General features: G+C 38.0%; 2 protein-coding genes and 1 long non-coding RNA gene across 3 annotated transcripts; 2 read left to right on the top strand and 1 right to left on the bottom strand.

Annotated features, from left to right (window-relative positions):
- Positions 1-2,912: 2,912 nt before the first annotated feature.
- LOC133742202 (uncharacterized) lies at positions 2,913-4,185 on the bottom strand. Its single transcript, XR_009862418.1, has 3 exons — positions 3,631-4,185; positions 3,197-3,544; positions 2,913-3,010 (listed from the first exon to the last, which is right to left on the bottom strand). It is a non-coding gene; the product is annotated as an uncharacterized LOC133742202 (long non-coding RNA).
- Positions 4,186-8,201: 4,016 nt separating this feature from the next.
- Positions 8,202-12,073, top strand: LOC133742448 (ubiquitin-like domain-containing CTD phosphatase). Its single transcript, XM_062170103.1, has 7 exons — positions 8,202-8,535; positions 8,612-8,756; positions 8,904-9,018; positions 9,106-9,169; positions 10,815-10,980; positions 11,289-11,580; positions 11,852-12,073. Exons 1-6 carry the CDS (start codon positions 8,270-8,272, stop codon positions 11,532-11,534), a joined length of 1,002 nt encoding a protein of 333 aa, XP_062026087.1. The 5' UTR covers positions 8,202-8,269; the 3' UTR covers positions 11,535-11,580; positions 11,852-12,073.
- A 589-nt stretch (positions 12,074-12,662) lies between these two features.
- Positions 12,663-15,614, top strand: LOC133742446 (COBRA-like protein 6). The gene is made up of 5 exons (XM_062170101.1): positions 12,663-13,025; positions 13,132-13,214; positions 14,031-14,674; positions 14,767-15,053; positions 15,136-15,614. The coding sequence occupies exons 1-5, from the start codon at positions 12,956-12,958 to the stop codon at positions 15,432-15,434; spliced, it is 1,383 nt and encodes a 460-aa protein (XP_062026085.1). The 5' UTR covers positions 12,663-12,955; the 3' UTR covers positions 15,435-15,614.
- Positions 15,615-15,721: the final 107 nt, after the last annotated feature.

Genomic DNA, 15,721 nt, shown 5'->3' with positions numbered 1-15,721 from the left:
ATACTGCTTCCTTTTCTGCGAGATATTCTGGACTCTTCTGGAACCTTCTTGAGTAATCCTTATCCAACAGGGACTCCTTATCACAATAGGTTTCCTTATCTGAGTAGAATTGGGTTTCCTTGTCCAAGTAGAACTCCTAGTCCAAGTCAGCTTCAAACTCCTACTCCAACTGGGATTCCTTCTCCTAGTCAAACTGGGAGAACTTCCATTTCTTCATTTCTTTCCATTTCTGCGCCACTTGTGCCTTCCTTAGCCATTTTTGGACTTTGAGACTCCATTTACACCTGTAAAACACTAACTAAGTTAAATTGATCAAGATAAAGGAAATAACTTAGCAAAATATAGGGTTTAAACATTATTAACGTCGCATTTTATGCTCCTATCAGTCCAAAGTGAATAAAGTCATCAGAATGTAAACAAAATGAACTTCTGAGGTCATTTAGGACAACATTTTTCTCATAATAAAATGTTGTTTGTAGTCGACTCAAACAACATCTTTCTAGATTTTGCAGTTATTGAAGTTTATTTTCAACAATGGTTTTGCTACTATGATGTACTGCTTATTGAAGTGAGACAATGTTTAATTTGTACTCTATGTTTTTTTGCTTTTGGTCAAACAACAGCATATTTGTAGTTTGGGCACTATGATGTAGTGGTTAATGAAGTGAGACAACAAAATATGTACCTTTAACATTGTGTTTTACAATGTTGGGCAATAGAACCAGTGTAAAAGATGTTGTTGTTATGTTGTACAAACAACAGTTTTTTCACTTGAATTTTTTGTGCTCAATTGTCAGACAATGGTTTTTTGGTGAAATTGAATTGTCTGAGATTGGATAAGAAGACATACATTCTGGATATTGCATCTAACAAAAACCTATCAAATCAACGCATTTACAAACACATCAAATATTGATACCAAAAGCTTTCCATATATTGATTCCAACAAGATCTACAATATTCCATTAGCAATATTCATCCCAATAACATCAACACAACAATCAACACTCTGCCTACATATACATCAAAGCCAAAAACATGCACTTGTCCATAAATCTGTCCAATGTACATTAACCATAATTTGCCTATACTTAAGTGAGAAGGAATCACCAAGATCATCTCCAGATATAGATCTTGGCCTCAGCGTAGATGGTTTCTCAGCATCTTCAATGTCTTCATCACTATAGTCATTAGTGGGATGCGTCCTTTTTTTTCTCTCTTCCTGAATTGGGAAACAACATATCAGCAATTAAGGACACTACTTGATGATAAAAAGTACAAGCAAGACAAACATTCACTTTATCAAACTTATCAGTTCCAATGATATGGAAATCCCAAGTTAAAAAAGCTATCCTGAAATAACATGTTAATATGTGCCATACTAGAATCAAGTAAATGATAATAGACCAAATTGAAACCAAAGATGACATCCTTTAAAGTTTAAATATATAGCTTATCCTTTCATATACCCATATAGCTTATTAGAACATGGAAGACAGTTATTAGTGCACCAATTTATGCATATTGCACTTGCCAACATCAAACTACAATTTACCAATACAGACTTCTAATACTATAAGGAAGTTCAATAATATCCACAAGACAAAGGGAACTTAACATTTAATGTGTCAACCTACTGTAATGTACCATATATATAGTTCCTTCTCAAGTTTGATATAATAGTGGTACCAACATGGTGAACACAAAATCTACTAATAACAAGCATCTATAAAGAAAAGACAGCTGGATCTGCACATGAAATTTGCATTCAAGCACGCATATAACTGAATGAGATACCTCCAATAGTATTCTGATCTTTGTTCTTCGATTTCCCCACCATATCATGAATAGCATGCCCATCTGGGTTACCACCACATGAAGTTTTTGGATTGAGTCCTGTTTCTTCCATTGTCTAAAAAAATGGAGGGTTACACATGCAGAAGTCAAACTCCTTACCATCCCTGACCACTCCAAGAAGAATAGGTGGCCCATAATACCCTGTATTCAGACGAGCATTCCTTCCCTTGCCATATCCTCAGTCAGATCTATTTCGCTTTTGGTACTAACCAATGCCTCATTATTTGATCCTTCTGCTGGAAGGGTGTTTTCACCACTTTCTACCTTTTGAATTTTAATAAGTTCCGAGATATGCGGATTATCTCTAACATTCTTTTCTGCCCACTCTACCGCTACATCAGTCATATCTGTAACAAAGTGCAGTAGTGAAATTTAATTTCTGTTATTCTAAGCAAGACTTGCACATTCAAATACCCAAAACCTAAAATTAAACTGACTAAAACAACTAACAAAACAACCTGACCCAACAAAGCTCCACCCCAAAAGAGATGCACCAAGAAGTGGATATATGCAGTTTGCTCTAGTTCCTATATCAAACCCCATCACATCAAACATACAACACACACCTCTATCACAATGTAGCTTCATTAACTGAATAAAACTCAAACCATTCAACCTGAGTTTACTACTTTTCGACAAAAACAATAAATCATGTAACTTTATCAAACTACTCAGCTTATATATATTGGGACCCAACACTCTAGTTTCTCCGTTAGTGTTGCTCAAGTATATTGGGACCATGTTAGCATCTTAAAAAAACAACCTTGGCATCCTAGAGCAAACATCATATAGGAAAAAAGATGCCAACCTTAAAATCGAAAACAGAGCAGTAACATATATAATCCAGTATTCTGAGAAATACCCAAGAAAAAAGTAGCTAAAGTGGATGAACGTAAGTGAGTTAAAAGATCCAGAACCAAGTATTAAATAAGTACAACAAATATATCAATTTTTTTTTTCTTTTTGCTCATGCAAACCTGTCAGTTCTTATATGTTACTATTAATTAGAAAACCAAAAAAATAACATATGATTTATTAGTTCCATATATGAGCTTACAGGTGAGTAATTGGTGACAGACTTGACACCTCTAGTTCCACGAGGAATAGCTGTGTGGATTTTATGCTCAACATACAAATTGAGGGCTGCCCTTCCCTATCACAGAATAAACGTCCGACTATTAGACAACCAGCTGCAGAGCCTTAAATTTTAATAAGCTTGTAACTACTAAAGGAATGAGCAAAGCTAGCTAGTCAACTGACATGCCCTAGCTAATAATTAACTTCAAATATGTTTTGCTCATACTGTTTAGTCCAGCCAGTTGAAATGGTTCACTCTTACCTTGTGATAATTACCAACTGGAGAAGCAAATATTAGGAATGTATACTCCAGTCCCGGCCCCAAGCCCAGATCAGATCCACTCCCCATGAGCAAATGCCTACTATACAATGATCCTTTTCCTGGAGGTGGTACCTATACCCTATATTGTACCCTCTATTCTCAACCCAAAAGAAACAGCCACATATGAACTGAAAACCAGCTCCAAGAACCAGAATTTCATCAAAAAATTTAATAATTTAACAAAGAAAAAGCATTAATCTCCACCTTGCAAAACATGAGCTACATGCCAAACCGAAGAAACACATTATCCATCACCCAAAACGATAGGAGCATCAATTCAATTCAGACCTAATAATCTCAATTCAATCGAATTTCCAATTGAGAATCCCAATAATGAGCAGAATTATCAAAAAATGGGAAATTGAAATCCATACCTAAGAATTTGAGAGCGACCAGCACCGAAAAAGCGAACACGAACCAGAAAAGGCGCAGAAGAATCGAATCGAATCGAAAACCAGAAAGAGAATTTGGGGACGGAGAGAGATATGTATACACTAATAGGAGGGTGTTTTTGAATTCCGTTACCGGCGACACAGAGAGAGGATGACGAGTGCGTGCCTTTTTGCATTATAAGAGAACAGTGATTTACTCCACGCGCCTCAGTGATATCGATCTGGGATTGGAGCTTCGACGGTGGTGTTTCGGCGACCATGGCTGGCTTTCTCTGCAAACATGGGTAGAAGCCGCCTTGGCAAACACGAGTGAGAAGATAGCCGTTCGCGTGGTGAGGCTGAGACGATGGGGAGGTGAGCCTAGGGTAGGAGTTCGAGATCGGGAATTTGGACAGAGATCTGCGTGCGTCGAGGCCTGGTCGCTAGGTTTTCAGTTTTGTATCAAGGGGGGAGTAGGGGGCTGAGAGAGAGGTTAGAGGACTGGGTTTTAGAGAACGAGAGTCGAATTCTGTGTTTTAGTAACACTGATAAAAAGTGCGAAAAGGGGTTATGTGAAAAGAGGGAAATTTAATTTTTTGGCCAAAAAATGGGCGGCCAAAATGAAAGTTTTGTTGGTTGATGGAGGGATTGAGTAAAAAAATTGAGTTTTGGTTAAGCATGAAAACTCACACAACATAAATTCATATCCATTGTCTGAAAGAGAGTCGCACAATAGACTATAGAAGGAATAAATAACTGTTGTCTGAATCCATTTGTTTAAAGAAATTTTGCACAACAGAATAAAGCAGCAATAAACAACTGTTGTCTGAACCAAACGAGTCAGACAACATCAAAATATAGTGATTGTCTGATAATAAATTGCACAATAGCAACGTAAAAAGAGTTGTCTGAATAGATTTATTCAGACGACATCAAATTTCGACCATTGTCTGAATAACAATGGAACAACATCAACGATTATTATGTTGTCTGAAACTAGCTATTTAGACAACATCAATATGAAAATCTGTTGTCCCTTTAAGAAATGCGGACAACATCACACCCATTTGACAATAACTGTTGTGTGATTGAATCATTGAATCATACACAATAGAATAATTCTTGCTGTAGTTTGAGTTTTTCAGACGACAGAAAAAATGTGCGCAGTTGTCTGATGCGTGTTGTCTGATTCAAATATTGGCGTAGTGCTTATTAAACAAAAGGGAAAATACAACAATAACAAATAGTCAAATATATGCCCACATGAAAGTGACAGAGCAGAAGCAATATATGCCCACATGAAAGTGACAGAGCAGAAGCTCAAAACAAAAGCTCAGAAACAAGAAAAACATAGAAACAACCAAAAGTAAATATAAATATCAGTACATTCCATCGTTTAGGAAGAAGAAAAACTCATTTTGTTGAAACCATAACTCAAGTAAAATCAAAATGAGATTTGAATACAAATATGATAGCGCACGGATCCTAAGATTTGAAAATCTAACTGTAATAAATCAAATTGCAAAATTTAGACATCAAAAATTCAACCAAATCATAACTTTTGGTCGATTTGAATGGCTTTTTGCATGCACCTACTTTTATTTTGTTTGATAAGAAGTAGATAATTTTATAGATCAAACAAATAGCTGCACAGATCATACTTCTAAGACTCAAACAATTCAACAATAAATGGTTCAATAGAAAGACTACCTCCATGACTTGGCTAAATGATTATGTACATGAAGCATCTCCTATTTTTTCATTGAGAAAGTAAGCACAGCAAGCACAGATCACAATGAATGGCAAAATGCACATCAAACAAGCACACGAAGCACATAAGAATAGCAAGTACACAAGCACAACAAGCAAGCACATATCACAATAAACCTGAAAATGCACCCAAGCACAGATCACAATAAACCTGAAAATGCACCCAAGCAAGCACAGAAGCACAAAACAAAGCTTAAAATGAACCCAGCAAGCGCAGAAGCACAAAACAAAGCTTAAAATGAACCCAGATCACACCTTTAGAAGTAGATGTTGCTGTCCTTGCAGCATTTGGGACCTTAGGATGCTTTGGAGGCTTTGAAGTTGCCACAGCGGGACTTGGGGCTCTGTTTTGATAATCTGCAAGTTAATTGGCAGAAAGTTATGAACTGAAAAACAATCCAAATAATGAATAGAAAAGAGGGACAGTTGTACCTTTCTCAATGGATTCATACATGTTAATCTCCTCGATGGTTGGAACATACTCTAGACCCATGATTTCATCACTCTTAAGCCAGTTTTGCAAGCATATAAGGGCTTCAACACTTCTTGGAGTTAAGGAACATCTATGAGGATCGATAGACACAGAAGCTACTACGTTAATCTCACACTCTATCGACACAATGTCATGGAAAGCTGAAGCTGCAGTAGACTTTGTGCTTGCGTTGATCCTCAATGTAACCCATAAAAAAAACTCGTAGAAACCTAATAAAAACAGTAGCCCTTTCCCAATCTTCATCTCCAGGTGGTCCGACCCTCTTCCTACGAGTTTTTGACTTAGCATCCTCTAGAATCTCTACCAATTCTAAATCCTCCTCTATCACTTCATCATCTTCATCGAAATAACCGGAGTATTTGCTGTCTTCCTCTTCAGCTAACCGATCAAAGCCCTTTCTCAACTGCATCGTTGTATCTAACATTAGAAATGTAGAGTTCCACCGAGTTGGAACATCAAGAATGCAGATTTTGTTAATGTCCAACTTCTCTTTCTCAACACACATCTTAAACTCATCTATCCTAGAAGCAGAAGACCTCACATACCTCACCGCATTTCTAATACTTGCAATGGACTTATCCAAAATATGCAAGTTGGATCTAACAGTGAGGTTTAAAATATGAGCCAAGCACCTCACATGCATATAATGTCCGTCCAAAACAAGTTGAGTTGACCAATTCATCATCTTCTTCCTAAGATACTCCACTGCATGCTTGTTGGTAGCAGTGTTATCAATTGAAAATCGTCAACACTTTATCAATCTTCCATTGCACCAAACATGTTTCTAAAATCTTCCCAATGGTGGTGCCATTATGATTGGGAATTACTCAAAAGTTTAATATTGTTTTGTCCAAATTTCAGGCCATATCAATGAAATGAGCTGTCACCACCATGTAATTCACATTCTACATCGAAGTCCAAGTGTCAGTAGTCAAACACACTTTGTGTTTGGCCAACTCATCCCTAAGCTCCTCTTTCTTAGCATCATACATCTCTAAGAATTTGCGTACAATTAACCTTCTGCTCGGAATTTCCCATCGAGGGATGGCAACCGAACAGAAGTACTTAAACCCAGCCTTTTCTACTTGACTAAATGGTAGTTCGTCGAGCACTATCATCACAACACAAGCTTCTGTACAAGCATCTGGACACCACTGTCTCACAATTACACCTTTGTTCCCATCACTAGTCAACACCTTCTGCCCATCTTCCAAGTCTACTCCACCGGGATATTTCCACCTAAGAGTACTAGTACCACTATAGCTCGAATCAGCACCAATCTCAGTTTGACAATACTTACAGCGAGCTTTGCTGGTGTGGTCGACTTCAACCTCCTCCCCATCTTTAGTTCCTTTAATTGGAACATCAAATTTATCAAAATGCTCCCAGACTTGTGACCTGCAACGGTTGTTGCTACTTCTCTCAGACTTTCTCTTTCTCTTCATGCCAGTCGCACCACCTGCCGGCTCACTATCATCACCGCCCTCAGATAGGCTGGAAGCCACCACCAACTCGCCACCACCAGCTACTTCGGGTTCCATTGCCAAAGACCTGAAGTGATGAAGAGAGGCTTCGAAATGGAAAACTAAAGGGGATTGGGTTTCGAGTTACTGAGTTAGTAATCGAAGAAGCCCATAAAGGATTGAAGGCTAGGGATTGCAGGGTTTCTGGAAATCGGGAAAACTAGGTACTTGTTCAAATTCGAAATCGGGTAAGTTATGAATCAATTGAGGGTTAAGGAATTGAGTTAGTAATCGAAGAAGGTCAGGAATCGAAGAACTTGAAGGTTGTAGATGCTAGAGATTGCTAGGTTTCTGGAAATCAGGAAATTGGGAAAACTCGGTACTCGAAATCGCGAATGCTAGGAAATTCTATGAATCGATTGCTGGGTTCGAACTGCTAGGAATCGAAATCGCGAATGCTGGGTTTCTGAAACGAAGGTTGCAGATAGCACTATGCCAGATTAAGGCTGCGATTTTGGGAAAGGGTCGGGGTTGCAGAAGAAGGCTGCGATTTTTTGAATGTTGACTGAAGTCAAGGGTCTTAGTTAAGACAGTATACTAAGGAATGTAGGATTATATTTGTTTGGGCTTTTCTTTAGGCTTTCAGGCTTTTGAATATCATGGCCCGGGACCGGTCCGTTTCAACGCAAATGGTTTGGGCTTTATTTTTTTTGTGTATTTTTTTCCTCAAAGCCCGATCCGGATCTAAAGGTCTGGATCGATTCGGTCCGAGTTTTCGGGCTTTCAGGCTAAAATGCCCCGGCCTAGCCAACAATATGATTTATATAGTTACTTATATTGAGGCCAATGCCTAAAGTCCTAAACAAAGCAAAAAAGCGTCGAAGAACTCTTTCGTCCTAGTTCTTATTAACTCGGAATGGCAGGAGTTTCGAGTTCAAGCTCAACGATGGCAGAAGAGGAGCTAACGTTGACAGTCAAGTGGAGCGGGAAGGAGTACACGGTTCGAGTATGCGGCGACGACACTATGGGTGAGCTCAAGCGCCGAATCTGCCAACTCACCACCGTCTTGCCCAAACGCCAAAAGCTTCTGTACCCCAAACTCCTGCCTTCCAAACTCGCCGACGACGCCGTTTTGCTCTCCTCTCTCCCTTTCAAGTCCTCAGTCAAATTGACCATGATTGGGTCAGTAGTCTCTCACCCTCAGTTCTCTCCCTCTTCTTTTTTGTTATGCTATGCTCAATTTGTTCAATTGAACCAGTTCTATGGAGGATGATATTATAGTGGATCCCGTCGACTCTCCTGACATTGTTGATGACTTTGAGCTCGGCCAAGATGAGGCTGTTGATATCAAGGATGATCATGTTAATAACCAGAAATTGAGGAGGCGTATAGATCATTACAAGGTCCTTCTTTTTCTTTTTTTCTTTTCTTTAATTTGCAGCTCTTGTTTGTTGAACTGTTTCTATTTCTATCACATTTAATTTGCAAAGATAAAGAAACAAAAAGCACCTATCAAATTACAAATGAGAATTATTTGCATTGGGTTGTAGATTGAACTTAAGAATCCCTGCCGTCAAGGAAAGAAGCTGCTTGTGCTGGATATTGATTATACTCTCTTTGATCATCGGTCCACAGCAGAGAACCCACTTCAACTTATGCGACCTTGTCAGTGTTTCTTCTCAATTACAAAGTTTCTGCATTCATAGCTCTTTTTATATCTATACCTTAACATTCCTACATTGTCTTTTGTAGATCTTCATGAGTTTCTGACAGCTGCTTATGCGGAATATGATATTATGATATGGTCTGCAACCAGGTAAGCTGTCTTCGAGAAGACGTAAGCTGAGATAGTTATGTAGAAAGACCTAAAAACCTCGATGAATTATCTATACCTTAAATGTTTCCCCAGGAGAAAGTAAACAAGTGTACATATGCAAACGATGTACCTAAACAGTTAAAAAGTGAACTAAAACACCATACCACTCCAATCAAATAATAGATTTGCTTGAAGAGAATAATCCTTCCGCTCTGAGCCTTCCCCCTCCTTCAGTGTAAAATTTCTTGAAAAGAGTAATTGTTTCCCCTCCTGATCCTTTCCATTATGTTCACTCAACCCTGGTTTCTCTACTAAGTTCTCTTTCTTTTTTCTCCTGTGTACCACTTTATGAAACAGTTTCAACTTACCATCACCCTCTCTTCCCCACACTTTTTCCACCACATGATCTCGTCCTTGAAAATAAGCTCTTACTTTTTAATCTTAATCTCGCCCTTTCCCTTCTATACCTTATTGGCTTATTTATTGAACGTTGCGGTATAAAATATGCCCCCTATTATTTCCCCTTGAGTGGTTATATGTACTTCGCTAAACATGGCTAGGAAATCATTTCATAACTTTTGACATAGAATTTGGTTATTTTGTATATATATGTTCTCACTTTTTCTTTTGTTATTTATTTATTATTAATGATTAATTCATTATCACAAACATGCATAAAGCATCCTGGCATTTTTCAGTTAGCTGCTTGTAGAGTTTTAAGGTTCCATAGAAACAATTGAAAACTCATTCATTTGAGTCAGTATACCCAATAATCCCTGCTTTTTTCGGATTCGATTATATTATTTTGCATAGGGCTTGACTCTATTGACTGGTAATAAAATAAAGTTAAGTCAATTCAATATCGAACTGGTTCATTCCGACAATTTTGCCTATTGAATTTCACCTTCCTCTTTCTGTTCTTTTCAGTTTGATCTGTCACAAAATTCTTCAAAATGAATATTTGACCTCCTTTATCCTATCCATCTTGCATCAATGAGTAATAGAAAGACTGCATAATGAAATAATGGTATCACTAGATACTCAGCATAAAGCATCAAACTAGTAAGACGAGAAGTAGGAGCATGAGAAAGAGCTGACAATGATATCAATGTTAAAATGTTATGTAGTTCAATAGTTGTGTGACTATACTGGAAAGCAGTGGCCATAGAGGCCTATGCAGGCAGACTATCACTCGTGAATTACTGTAAGCTAAATGCTAGCAATAACACTTGAACAGAATGTACATTGAACCAAAAAGCTGGATGAATGATAGTAACAGCCACTAAGTGGATCAAATTTTCAATCTTTATCATAGTCTTGGCATGTTATGTTGCCAAACTGTGTAGAGGACCACATATTTAATGCTAGAAATTATGCTAACCTGTCTTCAAAAATATCTATACATATGTATGTTGTCTGCGTGTATTAACTTAATGTGAGGGTATGCTAACCTGTCTTTAGATTAATAGACCTTTGTTTTCCTCAACTTTATGTGAGTTACGTGTGAAAGATTAAAGTACAGATGTGTAGTTTACTATTACTAAATTAGAAAGATATTTATGGAATTAACAATATAAATTATCGTTTGACAATTTGATGTGCAACACTTGTGGCTTCATTTTGTATATATTTTTTTTTTCTGCAGCATCAAATGGGTTGAATTGAAGATGGGACAGCTTGGGGTACTCAACAATCCCAACTACAAAATCACTGCTCTTCTAGACCATTTAGCAATGATTACCGTTCAGTCAGATTCGCGTGGAATCTTTGATTGCAAGCCACTAGGCTTAATCTGGGCTCAATTCCCTGAGGTATGTATGGAATTATTATTGATCTCCATTCTCTGTCTCTTTTCTCTCCCTCAAAATAGTTTTAAACTGATGTTGAGAAATATTGTTCCCTCCTTTGTAACTTAAGGCACAATACAATCATTTACAGTTTGCCTATACAAGTTATAAGGGTAATTAAAAATAAAAATTAGACTTCACGAAATTTTGCTGTCATAACATCCATCTGTGGTGTGGTTCCAAGAACTATGAACAGTATGAAAGTATTGCATTTTCCCATTTTCGTCCAACCATCAATGTGGTGATGTTTAGCCGTTTCATGGTATTTTCAGTTCTACAGTTCAAAAAACACTATAATGTTTGACGATCTGCGAAGAAATTTTGTGATGAACCCACAAAATGGTTTGATCATCAAGCCGTTCAGGAAGGCCCATTCTAGCCGAGACAGTGATCAGGAGCTTATCAAACTCACATCATATTTGCTTGCCATTGCGGAACTTGATGATTTGAGCGCCCTTGATCATAATTCCTGGCAGTCATTTACTGAGGACAATGTCAAAAGACGTCGGCATGAATGACATTTAAAGCTCTGGACCAGTTTGTTGCTTATATTGACCTTTTGAGGTATCTTTGTTATGTCATTGTCCTAGATATAGTTTCAACTTTTCTTTGATTCTATATCTCTCCAATAAGTGTTTAGAACCTTTTTTCGGGTTCTTTTATTAATTATTGGGGTGACTGTAATTTCTCATGGAAATTGATAGTGTATGAAGTTTATAATGAGAGCATGAAATAAGTACTAACATGATCCTTCTTAAAGTTTTCAGTTTTGTTGGAATAATGCATCATGATCAATGTACTGATGGAACACATTTAAATATGTCTTTCATTTCAGGGATGTCAATGCTTTATCTCAGGGATGAGCCTAGTAACTTGAAGCCTTTTGATGGAGTTCATTGATTACTTTAATCATCTCGTTCAAGATTTGTATAAATTTCTTAAAGAATTGTATAAATTTCATAAATTTTACAATATGTATTCTGCACTTGGAAGGATACTTTGTGTGTTTTATGTTCAAAACTGCTTAGCTACATGTAAGCAGTGATTTAGACTAAAATTCATCAGTTTCGCTACACAAACTGTTGAGGATAGTTCTATCTCTCAATGCAAAACGAAGTTCAGGCACTGATTTTATCAACCGAAGTGGCTCAAGATGAACAGTGTTCTGGAAAAGCGGCCTGAAATACAGAACTGAACAGTCAACGAGAGGTGGAATTAGGAAGTTAAAGATTTTTACACCGTGGAGGAGCAGAACTAGATAGCTTATGCAGCTAGGTTTGAACCTGGTTACTGAAAATTGAACTGAGCCTATTGTGGAAAGAAACTTTTCACACGTAGAATTCAATTGAGGAAATGAGATGATGGACAAACTCACCTCACCTACTTGTGTTTAGACGAGAGAAGTTCCAATTGTTGTACCTGCCTAATAATTAAGCGAACTAATACTAATGCATCCATGCCATTCCAGCAGAGCAGAATTCCAGATTTGGAGCCTAGCCTTGCCTGGCCTGCCCTTGGATCATATACCAAAATTGATATCATGCATTAAATCAGATGTACTTTTCTAGCTCCATGTATTACAGATTTTGGTTTTTCTTAGAAAAAAGAGAAATTTGCAGAAACGTTCATGCATTGGTTGTGGCCTTGTGGGTTGTGGTAGTGCTGGAGTCCATAAGTATTAATTTACTGGCATCATTAATAATAATTATTATTATTAATGCATAAATCTCGGGTCTTATATATATATATATATTACATTACATTGGTATTGAGACGGAGCAGCAGTACATACACCACCACACTAGAAAGTAGAAAGTACTAGTCTGAATCAGAATCAAAATCAAAATCAAATCATATCTGCGACCTTAATTCCATATACGTACCTATCAATTATCGGACAAGACAAGATCTAGGCGGAGCGAAAGAGAGACAACTCAGAATGGGTGGTGGTGGTGCCGTCACCTTGTCTCTGACGATGATCATCTTCTTGTCTTCCATTTCCGTATGTTGTAAGTGTTTGGCTCAGATATGTATATATTTCTGATTTTTTTATTTTGATTATATTTCATTAAACCGATGACGATGACGATGACAACGAGGTTGTTTGTGGTGCAGATGGATACGACCCATCAGATCCTTATGGTAACGTAACAATCACTTGGGATTTTCTCTCCCAGAGCGGCCCAGATACGTATGGCGTGAGTTTCATTTCTCTCATTTTCATCAAAAATTCATTCTCCTTTGTTTGATTTGATTTGATGATTCTTAATCCGTGTCGGACTGTCTTCTCTGAATGAATGATTGAGAATGTTTGTTTCGTCCATTCATTCATGGCGTACGTACCAACTCCTTTGTTTTTTTGTTTCTGATTTCACGTCCTCGTTTCAGCAGACTGGGATTTGACGGTGCTTTTCTGTCGGACGCCGTCAAGTTACGGAATCATACCCGGCCCCTTTATAAACTTAACCTAACCTACCCAAGACCTTTCATGGATCTGACTGTGAGACAAAGTCAGTCAAATTAAGTAACTGGCGATAAAAAAATTCGGATGAAAAATTGGATATCTATCGCATGAATCATGACTACATCCATCTGTTGATACTTTTCCTAATTAGTTTTCACATTTTAATTAAACATTTGATTAAATTCCCTTGATTTGGCCGGACTGAATTTCCATTTCGATAAATATCAATGGATTTTCTTGAAATTAGGAAAGATTTTCTCACATCCCTTGCATGATTTCCTATGTTGCCTTTCCATCTTTTTATTTAATGGGTTCTCCATGCCTAAAAAATAAAAATAAAACTCTTTTGAGTTTTCTTTCAATGAAATGATGAATTATATGAGCGACTTAAACAGAAAAATGTCGACACCTACACCTCATCAAAAAAGAAAAAATGAAATTCATATTCACTAAATGTATATATGCTTTGTTTAATTTGTTGGTGATACAATGAAAGTAGCTAAACTAGCTACGGTGAGATATTGTTCTTCTGATAGATGCATGCATGCAGATAAAAGTATCGATATACAACCTGCAACAATACAGGCATGTCGAGGTGCCAGGATGGAAACTAGAATGGACGTGGAACAAGTCGGAAGTGATTTGGGACATGCGTGGTGCCGAGGCAGTTGAGCAAGGAGATTGCTCAGCGTTTAAGGCTTCCGGTGCCGGACAGCTTCCTCATTGCTGCATGAAGCGGCCCGTCATCATTGACCTGCTTCCCGGAACTCCTTACAACATGCAGTACACCAATTGCTGCAAGGGAGGTGTTTTGTCATCCATGAACCAAGACCCTTCCAAGTATCTCTCCGCCTTTCAGATGAGCATTGGAAACTTTCTTGTTACCCGCCCAGGATCAGACAGTCCCTTTGATAAGCTTAACATTACAATGCCTACCAATTTCAATCTCGGAATTCCTGGTTACACCTGTGGAGACGCGTTTCTAGTCCCTCCAACAAGGTTTTCTGATGATAAAGGACGCCGCTGGAAACAAACCCTTGAGACATGGAACATCACCTGCACCTACTCTCAGTTCCAGGCTTCTCGCGCACCAAGGTGCTGCGTGTCCTTGTCTGCCTTCTACAACACCACCATTGTCAATTGTCCTCGTTGCAGTTGCGGATGCCAAGGACTAGGAGGAGCCAAATGTATCAAGTAATTAGTCCGTCCATTTTACTTCTAGATAGCTTAACAAATAAATTTACATCATTATATCTCCTCATGGTATGATTGAAACTACACTGCAGGTCTGGTGACGAGCCTCCTCCTACTGTGTTGCAACTTCCACAGGAGCCACAAGCAGCAGCAGCGCCTCCTTTGGTAACATGTTCGGAGCACATGTGCCCCATCAGAGTTCACTGGCATGTCAAGCAGAGTTATAAGGAGTATTGGAGGGTCAAGATCACAATCACCAATCTCAATTTTCTCAAAAACTATTCTGATTGGAACTTGGTCGTTCAGCACCCAAACTTAAAAAGCGTCAGGCAGCTTTTCAGCTTCAATTACCAGCCCCTCACAACCTATGGAAACATCAGTAAGTCCTCCCTCCATCTCACCCTAGCTAAGTTAGTTTTTGAGTACAATTACTGAGCAACTAAATATAAACTGATTATCAGATGATACGGGCATGTTTTGGGGCATTAAATTCTATAACGATATGCTATTAACCTCGGGAAACCAAGGGAACGCACAAACAGAAATGTTGCTGCACAAGGATGAAGGAATTTTCACATTCAGAGAAGGATGGACTTTCCCAAGAAGAATTTCCTTCAATGGGGATGAATGTGTAATGCCCCCTCCAGATGACTATCCCACACTTCCCAGTGGAGCTTATACTATTGGAGCAAACCTCAACCCTTCCCTACTATTAGTCTCCTTCTTGTTCCTAGCAGTAGCAGCACCGGCTCTTTTCTGATCTTTTCTGATTCATGGCCGGACTAGCTAGTTTAAATGGCGGTCTACTTCTGTTGTGCACCTACCTGGTACTTGATCAAGAGAATTAATGCAAAATTCCATTTAGTTTAGAGAATATATATATATATATATATATTAGTAAACTTCAGTACTTGGTAATGTCTTTGATGACTTTCAATTCTTTGACTTTACTCTTATTCAAGGAGTCATCTTATATTCATCATTTCCTCAGTTTCTACACGAGAAATTAAAGCGTCATTCAAAGATATTTTTTTTTTTTTTTCTTTT

The sequence above is a fragment of the Rosa rugosa genome, chromosome 4 (assembly GCF_958449725.1).
Source record: "Rosa rugosa chromosome 4, drRosRugo1.1, whole genome shotgun sequence".
Taxonomy (NCBI): Eukaryota; Viridiplantae; Streptophyta; class Magnoliopsida; order Rosales; family Rosaceae; genus Rosa; species Rosa rugosa.
Note: the sequence above shows the minus strand (reverse complement) of the source record. Positions and strands in the feature narration are given on the sequence as shown.